Source organism: Jaculus jaculus, chromosome 17 (genome assembly GCF_020740685.1).
Source record: "Jaculus jaculus isolate mJacJac1 chromosome 17, mJacJac1.mat.Y.cur, whole genome shotgun sequence".
NCBI lineage: Eukaryota > Metazoa > Chordata > Mammalia > Rodentia > Dipodidae > Jaculus > Jaculus jaculus.
Genome location: NC_059118.1, coordinates 54,780,179 through 54,794,009, shown reverse-complemented (window position 1 = coordinate 54,794,009; position 13,831 = coordinate 54,780,179). Strand labels below are relative to the sequence as shown.

Below are 13,831 nucleotides of genomic sequence, written 5' to 3'. Positions count from 1 at the left end.
CCTGCTTAGGTTGAGGTTGTGTATTCTACCTGTGTCCCGAGTGTTGTCAAATGGAGCCGGCAGGAGTCAGGGCTCACGGTCCTGGGACAGGGTGTACTATCTTGTTCACTGAAGAATTAGCCCCTAATGGGATGATTTGACTAGGAGAGGGAGATGGGCTAGGGGCAAAGGGAACATGTGACCGGGCTTTCCTTGCAGGAAGAGGGCTGGTCCTAAGGCATCTTCTGGGGTTGCACAGCCCATAGAGTAAACCATTGCTAGGACTACTGTAAACAGCACCCCATCATCACTGTTAGGCTCCCACGCAGCTTTGCTGCCTGGGTCTTAGGTGACGCGTGTGGGCCTGTGCCCGGTGCTCTTCCTCCCTGAAGATACTTCCGAGGATGCAAAGCCTAAGTTTATCTTAAAGCTGGCTTGGTACCTAGTAGCTGCTGCACAACAGCTCTCACTCTAAAGGGAATGAAAGATAGTTTGTTCTGAGCCATAAGAGAGTGACTGGCTCACGAGCATAGCTTAGGGCTGTTCTGAGTGAGTGACACCTTTCACCATGAAAGGGGTACGCAAACTTTTTTTAAAAAGTGTTTTATTTGTTTGCAAGGAGAGAGAGGGGAGGATGGGTTCACCAGGGCCTTTAGCTGCTGCATGCATCTGGCTTTACGTGGGAACTAGAGAATTGGCTTTGTAGACAAACACCTAACTCCTGAGCCATCTCTCCAGCCCCTCGCATGAACTTTTATAGTCATAGAACAAATTATAGTTCCTTTTTTTTTTTTTTTTTCTTTTTGGCTTTTTGAGGTAGAGTTTCATGCTAGCTCAGGCTGACCTGAAATTCACTATGTAGTCTCAGGGTGGCCTTGAACTCATGATGGGCCACCTACCTAGTGCTGGGATTAAAGGCCACCACACCTGGCTCAAATTACAGTATTCAAAAAAATATTTAATTTATTTATTTATTTGAGAGAAAGAGAGAATGGGCATGCCAGGGCCTCCAGCTGCAAAGGAACTCCAGATGCATGCGTCCCCCCCTTGTGCATCTGGCTTACGTGGGTCCTGGAGAGTTGAACCCTGGTCCTTTGGCTTTGCAGGCAAACGCCTTAACCACTAAGCCATCTATCTCTCCAGCCCTCAAATTACAGTTTTTTTTTTGGTTGTTGTTGTTTTTTAACAGTGCATTTACCAAATATGTTGGTATGGGCATTAAGTAGGCAGGAAGATCTCTGTTTTAGGTTTCAGGTGCTGTCTGATGACATTCTTAAGGTTTGGAGTTGCTGGAAGTGAATGAGCTAGTAATGCATGCTAGCTTTTAGCTGATGGTCATAGGTGGTCAGGGCAGATGCAGAGGTGGGAAGATGGATATCAGGGTCCCTCAAGGCAGCCCAGGAGAGCACTGCACATCAGGAAGTGACCAGTGCGCACTCAGCGGGTGTCTGCGCACCCTCTTCTGCCACTCACCCTGCACTGCTCCTGCCAAATGTGAGCTGAGTGACCGGGCAGAGACCTGGCTCCCAGCTCCGCCCTCCTTACTGCCAACCCTCCTTCCTCTTTCTTTTATTTTATTTTATTTATTTTATTTATTTTTTGATTTTTTGAGGTAGGGTCTGGCTCTAGCCCTGGCTGACCTGGAACTCTCTCTGTAGTCTCAGGCTGGCCTCTAGCTCTCCGCAATCCTCCTACCTCTGCCTCCCAAGTGCTGGGATTAAGGGGCGTGCGCCACCACACCCGGCTCTTCTTTACTTCTTTTCCTTTTGGCCCTGGAGTGTCATTGTAGTCGCTGCCTGCTTTGCCACAGCTTTTACTGCACAGCTCTGAGCCTGCTCCCATGTGCAGGTCCACATGTTCTTGGACTATGACTGCTTTCAGATGGTTGCTTGACTTAGATCTTGATGGTATGATGCAAAAGAGTGTGCGTTCAGTAACGCCTGTACTTTGAATACCAGATTTGGGTCTTTCCCCAGGCTGCCTGCATGCTGTCTGGTTCTTTCCTGGGGTGCGGCAGTGGCAGTGAGCATAACGACCGATCAGTTCCTTGACGTCACAGTGAGGCCACACTAAGCCATGGCGGCAGTCCCACAGTGGGTGCAATAAAGGCATTTTCTACCTAGCAGCAAGTTTAGTTTATGGTGGTTTTTTTATGGCATAATTTCATCATGAGCTGAAAAGTGCAGTTTGTTCTTTTCTCAAATGCAATCTCTCTGTGTCTAAAGTACAATGATGATAATCCTCTGAAGGATTTTTTTTTTGAAGATAGGCTTTATTCTGTGGCTCAGATCAGCCTGGAATTTAGTCAGTGTTCTTCCTAATTTAGCCCGCCCATTGCTGGGATTATTGCAAACAGCATGAGCCACTACACCTGGCATGTAAGGATTTTTAAAAATTGTATCTCTCTCTTTCTATTTTTATTGGTTATAGACGTACCCAGTGTGTAAACAGCACTTGTTGGTACCATGCATACCCTCATCCCCGCCCCCCACCCCAAAGGGAGCCTCCTCGTTGGGGATGCTGCTTATCCTCATGGGCATTGTGGGTCATGCATTGTGGGGGTAGCCATCAGTTATGGAGAAAAGACAATAATAATGTCCCAACTTGTAGCTCTAACAATCTTTCTGCCAGGATTTTTGTTTTGTTTTGATGTAGGGTCTTACTCTAGCCCAGGTTGACCTGGAAGTCACTATGTAGTCTCAAGGTGCCCTCAGACTCACAGTAATCCTCCTACCTCTGCCTCCCAAGTGCTGGGATTAAAAGCTTGTGCTACCATGCCTGGCAGGATTTTCTTATTAATGGATTTGTTTTTTGTTTTTTGAGGTAGGTTGTCACTTTAGCCCAGGCTGACTTGGAATTCACTATGTAGTCTCAGTGTGGCCTTAAACTCATGGCGATCCTCCTACCTCTGCCTCCCAAGTGCTGGGATTAAAGGCATGCATCACTATGCCCAGCTTTTTATTTTATTTTTGTTCTAGCTAAAGGAAATTGTTCTCAGGCTATGTTTAGGTATTTTTAAAAATTTTATTTGCATTGCTGGGAACCAAACCTAGGGCCTTCTCCCCCTCCCCCCCCCCTAATATTTTACTTATTTATTTAAGAGAGTGAGAGAATATAGGCATGTCAGGGCCTCTCGCCAGTGTAGCAAACTCCAGACCCCTGTGCCACCTTATGAATCTGGCTTACATGGTTCCTGGGGAGTTGAACCTAGGTCCTTTGGTTTTGCAGGCAAGTGCCTTAACAACTAAGCCACCTCTCCAGGCTGGTATTTTGTCTTTGTCTTGTTTAGTTTTGTTGGAGTACTGGTCAGTTCTCTTGGCTTTAGGGTACAGGGCATGTGGCAGGGCTCATCTTCTCAAGGCAATAACTTTACTTTCCCTCCCTCCCCCTTTCTAGTATTCAACGGTTCCAGCAGGTCGACACGGGAGAAAGAACCTGTTCAAAAACACAAAAGCAAAGAGGCCACTCCCGGGAAGGAGAGGCACAGTGAGCCCAGGGCCGACAGCCGAAGGGAGCAGGCTGCAGCGGCCCCCCTCGCGGCCGTCGCCTCCACGGGCTCCTCAGCACGGGCGCCCGCTGCCAACCACCACCACCCCGCTCCACACCGGTCGGCTCAGGACTTACGGAAACAGGTAATGCCCCGTTGGAGGGGTGTGTGGGTGTGCCAAGGGAACTCTTTCATTCACTATGGTGGACCTAGCCTCACAAGGTGGACCTAGCCTCAAGGAGCCCCAGAAAGAGGGCATGCCCGCTGATGTTCCTTGTAGCCTATGCGGCTCTTCCTGGCCAGGTCGAGTGCCTGTGGTGTCTACTCATGAGTTGACAGTGTGTGTGGAGTTTGACTCCCCCTGCCCTGCCCTGGGAGCCACATGAGGCACAGAGTACTGGGAATATTGTTTTCCTCAGTTTAGGCTGAGAGAGAGAGAGGCTTTGAAACATGTCTGCCGATGATATGGTCTTTCCTGGGACAAATGGATGTATTTTCCTGTTCTTTCACTATCACAAGTTAATTTCTTATGCCAGGACTTGTGAGTAGGAGCCCTGAGTTGGGTGGGCATGAAATGCCTACTGCTGAAGTGTCTGCATGGGGTGATGTGTGGCCGGCAGTCAGTGCGTACTGCTCTGATGCCCCATGGCGCCATGCTAGAGAGCAAGCTCCTGGAAAGGAAAACCTCCGGGATTGAACATGGTTCTTCTGTGGAAATCCTCCCCTCCCCCGCTTGAATAATAGTATCCCATGACACTGCATAGGAGGGTCATAAAGGCAGGTGTTTGGAGACACCTAAGGGTTGTTCAGGCAGGTTGCAAGTCAGTGACCCTTCATCCTTATGTCCCTGATCTATGCCAGGAACTAGCAGAGCTGCTAGGCTGAAGATTGGAGAACATGATCTCTCGGGTGGGGTTCAGAGAAGGATGAGGAGGAGATGGGGAAATTTCTTGACTGATGGTGTTCTAGAATGACGAAGAGATGGTCATTTTGGTGAGAAAGTACCAGAATTTATCCCAGTCTTCTTGGTTAACTCGTTGAGAGTGTTCCACGGTCAGTCAGGAGTGTATGTGTACAGATAGTAGGCTTAACCTTCTTTCTTTTTTCCTTTTTACTAACAACTTCCATACATATATAGACAGTATGTCATGATAATTCCCTCATACCACCCTCCTTTTTCTTCTTCCCCAACGCCCCCTATAAAATCCCTTCTTTCTAACTAGTCTTTTTTTAAAATTATTATTATTATTATTATCTTTTTTTTTTTTTTCTTTAGGTAGGGTCTCACTCTAGCACATCCTGACCTGGAATTCACTATGTAGGCTCAGGCTGGCCTCGAACTCATGGCAATCCTCCTGCCTCTGCCTTCCAAGCTCTGGGACTAAAGACTGGCTTATATTTTTCAGTTTTATTTATTTGAGAGAGAGGTAGAGGCATAGAGAGAAAGAATGGGTGTGCCAAATGAACTCCAGATGCATGAGCTGCCATGTGCATTTGGTTTATGTGGGTACTGGAGAAACGAACATGGGTCCTTGGGCGTCACAGGCAAGCACCTTAACCACTAAGCCATCGCTAGCCCTAGTCTCCTTTTGTTCCCCTTTGATTTGGGTGGGTTTTAGTTTTTCAATCTAGGGTCCCTCTAGCCCAGGCTGACCTGGAATTAACTATGTAGTCTCAGGGTGGCCTTGAACTCACTCACAGCAATCCTGTACCTCTGCCTCCTGAATACTGGGATTAAAGGTGTGTGCCCCATGCCTGGCCCCTTGTCTCCTATTTTGATATTGTCCTTTGTAGGTAGCCTCAGACACTAGGCGGCTGTGAGTGGCAAGGCCACTTTGGGTCTAGAAGACAGTATTGTACGCACTCCTCCCTCTTCTTCCTTTGGCTCTTATGTTCTTTCCCTACCTCTTCTGCGGTGGCCCCTGAGCCTTTGAGGGTATGATACAGATGTCTTACTCACTGCTGAAGCCTCCACTGTCACTGTTAACCTTACTTATCAAACATATAAGAATTCAGTCGAAGCAAAGTGGTCCAAACAAGAACTGTTGCATTTGGTTTTTCAAGTCAACCCTCTGCAGAGTCTGCTACTATTGATGCTGCTGCTGTGGCTCTGCCCCACTTTTAAAAGCAGGGTGTCACTAGGCCAGGCTGGCCTGGAACACACTATGCAGTCCAGGCTTGAAACTCACAGCGATCCTTTTATCTCAGCTTCATTTTCTGCAATGTTGCTTGAGACACTTCCCCCACAAAAAAGGTAATCTTAGCACAGTTGTGATGGGGGCCATGGTTCCCGAAACAGAGACCTCATTGTCCTACCAGAGAAGGCAACCAAGAGTGACTGTGACATTGGCCTTTGTCCACAAGCTCATGATACTGTTGCCTCCCAAGCCCTGTGCCCTGGTTTTCAGTGCTCTGAGACACACAGCACGGGGGTCACCCTGTTTTGTTTGCGATGTGTCGCCCCCATCCCACTCCCACCGCTATTGACCCAGCAGGAACTGGGGAGAAGTGGCCTCCAGATAGATGTTTTGGCTTGTGCAACAGAATAGACTTGGCAGAGGATCTAGAGATTCAGAGATGGCTGACAGTTGGTGGTGCACTTTGTCTGCATGGCTGCATCCTGCCTGTGTCCTTGTCCCCTAGATGACTTTATTTGTATGTTCTGTGCACCTGTCCAGCCAAGCAGCCACATCTCTGCCAGGGCAGGTACAGAAAACATGGTAGCAGTCTGCCATGGAGAAGTTCTAAGGCCAGCGCGGTGTGACTGCAGTTGTATCCCACTGAGCGTCCTTGTGACTAATGTTTTGCTACCCCTGAATCAATTGTTATTGTGTGTGGGGAAGAAGAGCTAGTGAAATGGGGAGAGGGTAAGCAGCAGGTAGATATGTGACTTCTGTTTCCACATGACCATGATTTCACGTATGTGCACTCACGCCGCATCATTCGTGTGGCTGTTCAATGGAACATGACTCCTAACTTGGCCAAGCTCTTGCTCTCTTAGCACTTGCCCTTCAGTTCAGGGTTTCCTATCACAAATGCACAGCAGGAACCCATCCAGTTAGACAGAGGTCAACCTGAGGGGAGCAGGTACTGCCTACCTGCTGCATGGTGTGTATGTGGGACTCAGTCCACTGATACCTGGGAGGCTGAGGAGAAGCCCTGGTGGGGTTAGACTCCTGCATCTGAGTGCTGCCAGGGCCTTGACTTTTTCCCTTGGTTCAGGTAGAGTCTTGATCATGTCAAATGTTCATATGGGGTGGCCTTGCAGGTGTGGAAGGGGATCCTTCTCCTTTATCGTCCTCTTTTTTCCATTTCTCTCTCCCTTCCTCTTCTTCCCCCCTCCCTCTGTCATTGGATTTAATCAGTCTAGTTGGGTTGACTCCTAAAGTAGGAGCCCTGCTTCTGCTAATTGTCCTCTGTCCCTGACCTTCACTTGGACTTGAAATGGGGTATTTCACCTTCCTGGCACCACTGTCTTTCAAGACTCCTCTTGCCAACTCCTGGAATAAGGAGGTTGTGAGAAATGCAAAGATAACTGGGAAACTATCAGGCCATATTAGTTAAGTGCTCTGAAAAAATAAGCTCAAGTCAAGCAGATTGTGGCTCCTTTATGACTGCTTGATGCAAATGATTAGACTCTGACCTTTCATCCTTGCAGCTATGTACAGACCCAAAGGATACTCCGATCTTTAATTTCAGATTTCATTTATTTATTTATGTCAGCCTAAAAGAAAAGGCTAAATGTGATTGTACAAGATAGAGGTAGGCGGGGGTGGAGCAACATGGTTGGCAATGGGCACTGCTGAGAAGTGGCGCTTGCTCTGTGGACACCCTTCTTTTGTCATAGCAGGGTAGCTCCTAACATACTCCTAACACAGTCACGCTAGGTGATAGGCCTCAAACTTCACGAAGAGCCTGGATCCAGAACATACGTGAATGCAAGCACTTCCCCTCTGCCCAGTGTGAGGCGTCTCTGGTCAGGCCTCTCCTGTCTCTCCGTGATACTGCTGGAGCTGCCTGCGTCATGCCCTTCTGGTCCTAGAAGTGGCCGGGGCTGTGGTGCACCTTGGGTGATTGGGAAGTGTGGGAGATACCTGACCCATTTTGTTTTTCTTAAACAGTGCCTCAAGGTTTAATGCAGTAACAGATAACAATTGATTCAGGGGTAGCAAATCATTAGGGTTTGCCCAGAGAGGCTTTTGTTTGTTTGTTTTTATTTTTTAGACAGGGTTTCACATTGAACCATAGTATTCGTCTTGCCTCACCTCCTGAGTGGTGGGATTATAAGCACACACCACCATTTCCCCAGCTCCCTAGAGGATTTTGGAATACTAATTTGCCAAAACAGTCACAAGATTTTTAGTCGTGTGGAGCTTTGTGTGTCATCTGGCATATAGGCCATTAGGCCAGTGACCTGCAGGTCTCATGTCTTGGGCTGAGGCTGGCTGTGACGTGGAGAAGGAAGTTGTAAACTGTGGGCAGCTGTCATACACTCTTGGCAGGATGAGCCACCGTGCTCAGTTACAAGAAGAGGTTTCTTGTGAAAAACTGGAAGTTGCTGAAAATTTCTGGTCTCAGAGGATTCACAAAGGGCCAAAGAACTCAGAATTTCAGTTTGGGAAAATAAATTGGGAATAAGCTTCAGAAAATGGAATTTAAACGTGTGGGAGAGGTCTGACTCTGCCTCTCACGAGTTGTGCTTGCAGTTTGAGCTGCACTTTTGTCACCTGGCATTTCTAGCTTCTTTAAAGAAGTTGTCTGTTTTAAGTACAGCCAGGTCACCAAGCTTTCCTTACCTTTGGCCTTACTGAAAGGGTTCCCTCCATCTGGGCTGTAGTCATGCAGTTAGAGAAAACTTTACTTCCTCTGCTGTCAAGTACTGCTGATCCTGGTGTGGTTATGCTCAAGTTCTACAGTGTGTTAGAGCCACCCCCACCCAACCCACTGCGTGATGGCGAAGACCTCTGGCTCAATGGCTCCCTCTAGTGAGGAATAAGATCCTGATACTAGTGACCATGATTGAACTGAGGACCCTTGTAAAATAAAATGATCTTGGTCTACTAAAACATTTTCACTTTTCTCCACCTTCCATTCTGCCTAGGAAGTGCAAACCCTTCCTTCTCACTTGTCATCCTGTGAGTTCATTTAACATTCTGTGTGTGTTGTGGGTAAAGTGTTAGGACATTGTGACTCACATTCTTAAATAAGTATATGTCACAGTATAAATTGGGTGCAGATTTTAAAGTGGAATTTCTATTACTAAGAAACAAGACAAGAAGGGTTGCTCAATGTGTGGGGCTTTCACCTTATGTCCTTCTGTAAGAAGTATGTATTGTTTCTATATGAGGGTACAAGTGCTAGGCCAGTGGAATATAACACTGGCTCCCTGTTAAATTGAAAGCTTCCTCGTTGTTGTAAGACTTCCTAACCTGGGATCACCTGGAACACAAGTCCAGGAGCACAGACCGCAGGCACTCAGTTTCTACAGAGCGGGGCACAGCCTGGAGCTGTGAGCTTAGGTGTTTATCGCTGCATGTTGGAGAATCCCGACATTTCTAGGCTGATCTCTGAGCCTGAGAATGAATTCCAGGTCACCCTGGGCTAGAGCAAGCCCCTACCTTGATAAGCCCATCCCCCCAAAAATGTATTCTTTCCTTTCATGCCTTATGTGAAACTACCTGGAGAGGCATAACCATGTCCCCTGACCTCCCACATGTGAGCAGAAACTTAGCATGTGAGAGTTTAGTTGGTAGAACACTGGTTGAGAATAGGGCCTCCGTGGCAGAGGAAGTCTTTATTTCCTCGTTTTCTTTGGTACTGATTAAGTGTTGGCCCTTAGTGACACGTGCGGCCTGTGACCAGGTATCTTTATGTTTACTGTGGGTCCCAGGCTTTCAGCTGCACTGGGCTTACTCAGGCTACTGGTTCTGTTTTACATCTAACCTTTTGGACACTGCACAGCTTATAGGATGGCCTGATGCTGAGAACTTGCCAGCTCTGATGTGGCTTGTGCTGGAGCCTGTGACTGTTGGCTGGGAGAGGGTGCTGCCAAGAACACCTGTCATAATTTAAGTCCCCTGTGCTGGGGTATGAAGGAGATGCATGAAGTCTGGTTGGATATCTGGACATGCCTGTATGGTATTTGAGCACACGCATTTGAAGATATCTAGTATGATAATGGGGGGAAAAGAGTAACTAACTCTTTTTTTAGTAGTGTAAATTAGTTGATTACATATCTTGGCAATGAGCTGTTGAAATCGCTGACTGTCAAGATACAGAATCCTACCATGTAGACCAGGGTTGCTCAACCTTTTGACATTGCAACATGATGTTGCTATCTAAAGTGTATAGAGGTTCATTCATAGGCGTCCTGGGACACCTGAGGCCTTGGGACTCGAGGTGGGATATGCCTGATGTTGATGGTCTGCGTCACTGGCCGCTGTGAGGAGCTCAGACATGCCTAGGAGCTGGAATGAAGAGCGTGCGCCCTCACTTGAGGTGGAATATGAGGGTGTTGAGGGAATGTGGGGCCAGGACATTTTATGGGAACACTGAGCCATCTGGGGGCTTTTGAATAGGTATTTCCTTTCTGTGTCATTACTGATTTGGTGGCAGGGAGTTTCAGGGTCCTAGTTTGAGAGAGGCTGAGTATGAGTACATGCCAGCAGAAATGATGGCAGATGACTACCAACTGCTGTGGCTTTGACTAGGAAGTGACCAGAATTGTGCCCCAGATGGTGAAGGCAAGTCTTGGGGTCAGTGGGGTGCCTGACCTCCACCGCTTGCACTGTAAATGGTGCTTTTCCCTAGACTGCCCACCTGCCCTCTCTCAGTGTCTTTAACACTGGCCATATGAGTCGTCCAAAACCAAATCTGCTGAAGCCACTTGTTTACTTCGAAATGCTTTGAGAACAGGAGGCATTTACATCCCTCCTAGTCCACGTTTGTGGATTCAGCACAGAGACTGTGTTGCTGCCCTCACCTGGCTGTGCACATTAGTCTCCAGTGACCTGTGGTCACTCTGTTCCCTTCTCCTCCACCATTCCTACCCTCAACTTCCACCTTTCATTCCACCAGCTCCCTCTCCTGTCCCCGTCTCGGCATTAGGATGGCTGGTGGCTTGCAAGCCAGCATGCATATCTGGAGTTCCCCTTTGAGCCTCCCCAGTGGGCCCCCATGCCGCCAGATCCTGAGGGCACTCAGTGGCTAAGCCCTCAGTTTGGCTCATGAGATAATACACCAAGATTTCATGGGGTTTTAATGGGAACACATTTTTTTTGCATCTACAGAGTCACAGATCTTACCAGTTATTTGTTTGTTTTTTAAAACTGCCACTGCTACTTTGTTTAGCGGTTCTAGTATCACCAGTGGCCAGGTGGGAAACAACTTTTTAGGTTCCATTCCATCCCAGATCAACTGTATGAGAGGCCCTAGTGGGGCCCAGGGATCTGTTTGGACAAATCGTGAATCCCTTGATTTACCCTCCTGTGCTGGATCACCTATGAGTTTGATCACTATCGTGTGTCAGCCAGAGTTCCCTGTACTCGATCCTCGGCAGCCCGCAGCCTAGTGCACAGGGCTCCCTGCCGCCCGCACCCTGTCTCCCTCAGAGTCGGTAACCGCTGCACATGATGCTGCTGCTTGTTGAAATGAGCCAGCCACAAACACATCAGGCCAGGTTCCCTGACCGGGAAGTGAGGGCTCCCCACCCAGCACCTTCCCTTTGTGCTCCTGTGACAGCAGAAAGGTTCTACCTTATGCTTGGTTTTCCAGCAACTGGGAATTTCAGGAGATAGTGGCAGTTTTAAGACCCCATGGTTATTTTTTTTAAATACATATACATACATATATATGTATGTGTATATGTATACACACACACATAAATAATTTTGTTGTTGTTGTTGTTTTTCAAGGTAGGTTCTTACTCTAGCTGAGGCTGACCTGGAACTTACTATGTAGTCTCAGGATGGCCTCAAATTTATGGTAATCTTCGTACCTCTGCCTCCCAAGTGCTGGGGTTAAAGGCGTGTGCCACCACACCCAGCCTAAAATATTTTATTTTTATAGGTTTATTTATTTGACAGAGAAAGGGGAAGGGAGGGAGGAGAGAGAGGAAGAGGGATAGAATGGGTGCGCCAGGGCCTCCAGCCACTGCAAACAAACTCCAGACGCGTGCGCCCCCTTGTGCATCTGTCTAACGTGGGTTCTGGGGAATCAAACCAGGGTCCTTTGGCTTTGCAGGCAAGTGCCTTAACCACTAACCCATCCCTCCAGGCGGTTGTTGGTTTTAAATTCATGTTGTAGATGAAAAATAACACCCAAATGGGTAAATGACATGTCAAAGCCACTGACTTGTAATAATAGCATAGTTGTGTACAATGACATCTATCCTGAAACCAGTGGTTCCAGCTGTTGGACTTTTCATTGTTCTTGTCTGGAAGCCAGCACACCTTGGGTCCACCACAACCACTGTCTGTGTACATGAGTCAACCTTTTCTGTTTACTCTGGCTGTGAGACTGTCAGATTACCAGTTCAGGGAGGCTGCCTCTGCCTAGTTAATATAAGACCAAATATGAATTTGCCAGGACCCATATGTGGAGAAGGGGGGCTAGGCATGTTTTGCTCTATTAAAAAAAAAAAAGAGTGACCACCTTGCATCCAGCAAGTCCCTTTCTTTGTCAAGTTGAATCTCAGACAAGAGAGACAGACAAGCAGCTGCCACCAGTTTGCAGCTACATCCTCTGAGTTTGGCCTGTGGATCCAAGCCCAGCCATGAGGGTCGTTCTTTTCCTTCCATGGTTTGTTTTTGTTCATGTAGCTACATAGAATTTTAAATTCTGTAGGCTGGTCATGCTGTCATGTGGTGAATTCAGAGAATGGCAAACAGACTGTTCTGTTGTATTTATTTATTATTTATTACTTTTTGAGAACAGGGATATATATCACACACCCAGGAAGGGCACCAGGCTGGGCTGCACAGAATGGTGCAGAGTGATGGGTGCGGAGGGGCACGGTGACCTTGATGCTGCCTCAAGTGATTCTTGAGGGGTTTTCTGCCCGTGTGGCTGCTGGCCCCATGGCTGTGCGCGCCGGGCAGCCAGTCCGCTGTCACCAGTAGCTGGAGTAGCTGTTCCGGGCTGTTGCAAGGTGCTGACTCTCTAACTCTTTCCCCTCACCCCACTGTTTCTCTAGGTTTCTAAGGTAAATGGAGTCACTCGAATGTCGTCTCTGGGTGTAGGTACAACCAGTGCCAAAAAGATCCGCGAAGTCAGACCTTCACCATCCAAAACTGTGAAGTACACTGCCACAGTGACCAAGGGGACTGTCACATACACCAAAGCCAAGAGAGAACTGGTCAAGGAAACCAAACCCAATCACCACAAGCCCAGTTCAGCTGTCAACCACACAATCTCAGGGAAAATGGAAAGTAGCAATGCAAAAACCCGCAAACAGGTGCTATCCCTTGGGGGGGCGTCCAAGTCCACCGGGCCTGCTGTCAATGGCCTGAAGGTCAGCAGCAGGTTGAACCCAAAGTCATGCACTAAGGAGGTGGGGGGGCGGCAGCTGAGGGAGGGGCTGCGGAATTCCAAGAGGAGACTGGAAGACGCGCAGCAGGTGGACAAGCCGCAGTCACCCCCCAAGAAGATGAAGGGGGCTGCCTGCGCAGCCGAGGCTCCTGGCAGGAAGGGCCCGGCCGCCTCAGCGGAGAAGCCTCTGCTGAACGGACACGTGAAGAAGGAAGTGCCCGAGCGCAGCCTGGACAGGAACCGGCCCAAGCGGGCGGCGGCGGGCAAGAGCGCGCTGGGCAAACAAGCACACGGCAAGACGGAGGGCGCCCCCTGTGAAAATCGTTCTACCTCGCAACCCGAGTCCTCGCACAAGCCGCCTGACCCACAGGGCAAGCCGGAGAAGGGGGCTGGCAAGTCCGGGTGGGCGGCGATGGACGAGATCCCAGTCCTCAGGCCCTCCGCCAAGGAGTTCCACGACCCGCTCATCTACATCGAGTCGGTGCGCGCTCAGGTGGAGAAGTTCGGGATGTGCCGCGTGATCCCCCCTCCGGACTGGCGGCCCGAGTGCAAGCTCAACGACGAGATGCGCTTCGTCACTCAGATCCAGCACATCCACAAGCTGGGCCGGCGCTGGGGCCCCAATGTGCAGCGGCTGGCCTGCATTAAGAAGCACCTCAGATCTCAGGGCATCACCATGGACGAGCTTCCTCTCATAGGTAAGGATGGCGATGGGCGCGGAGGCAGCGCCACTTCCCGCCTCACTGTGGGCTCCTCGTCGCCTCATTGGCTGACCTGTCCAGGCTCAGTTATGTGGAGATTCTCGGGTTGTAGGGACAAGGCTGCCATCAAGTGCCA

At 48.9% G+C, this 13,831-nt stretch overlaps 1 protein-coding gene across 5 annotated transcripts in view; it reads left to right on the top strand.

Moving 5' to 3' along the window:
- The window catches only part of Jarid2 (jumonji and AT-rich interaction domain containing 2), a 289,580-nt gene that overhangs the window by 252,272 nt on the left and 23,477 nt on the right, over nt 1–13,831 (top strand). For all 5 annotated transcript variants that reach the window (XM_045136482.1, XM_004667940.2, XM_045136481.1 and 2 more), the window contains 2 exons: nt 3,376–3,611; nt 12,660–13,692. In XM_045136482.1, the coding sequence (XP_044992417.1) occupies nt 3,376–3,611; nt 12,660–13,692 (1,269 nt within the window). The remainder of the gene's footprint in view (nt 1–3,375; nt 3,612–12,659; nt 13,693–13,831) is intronic.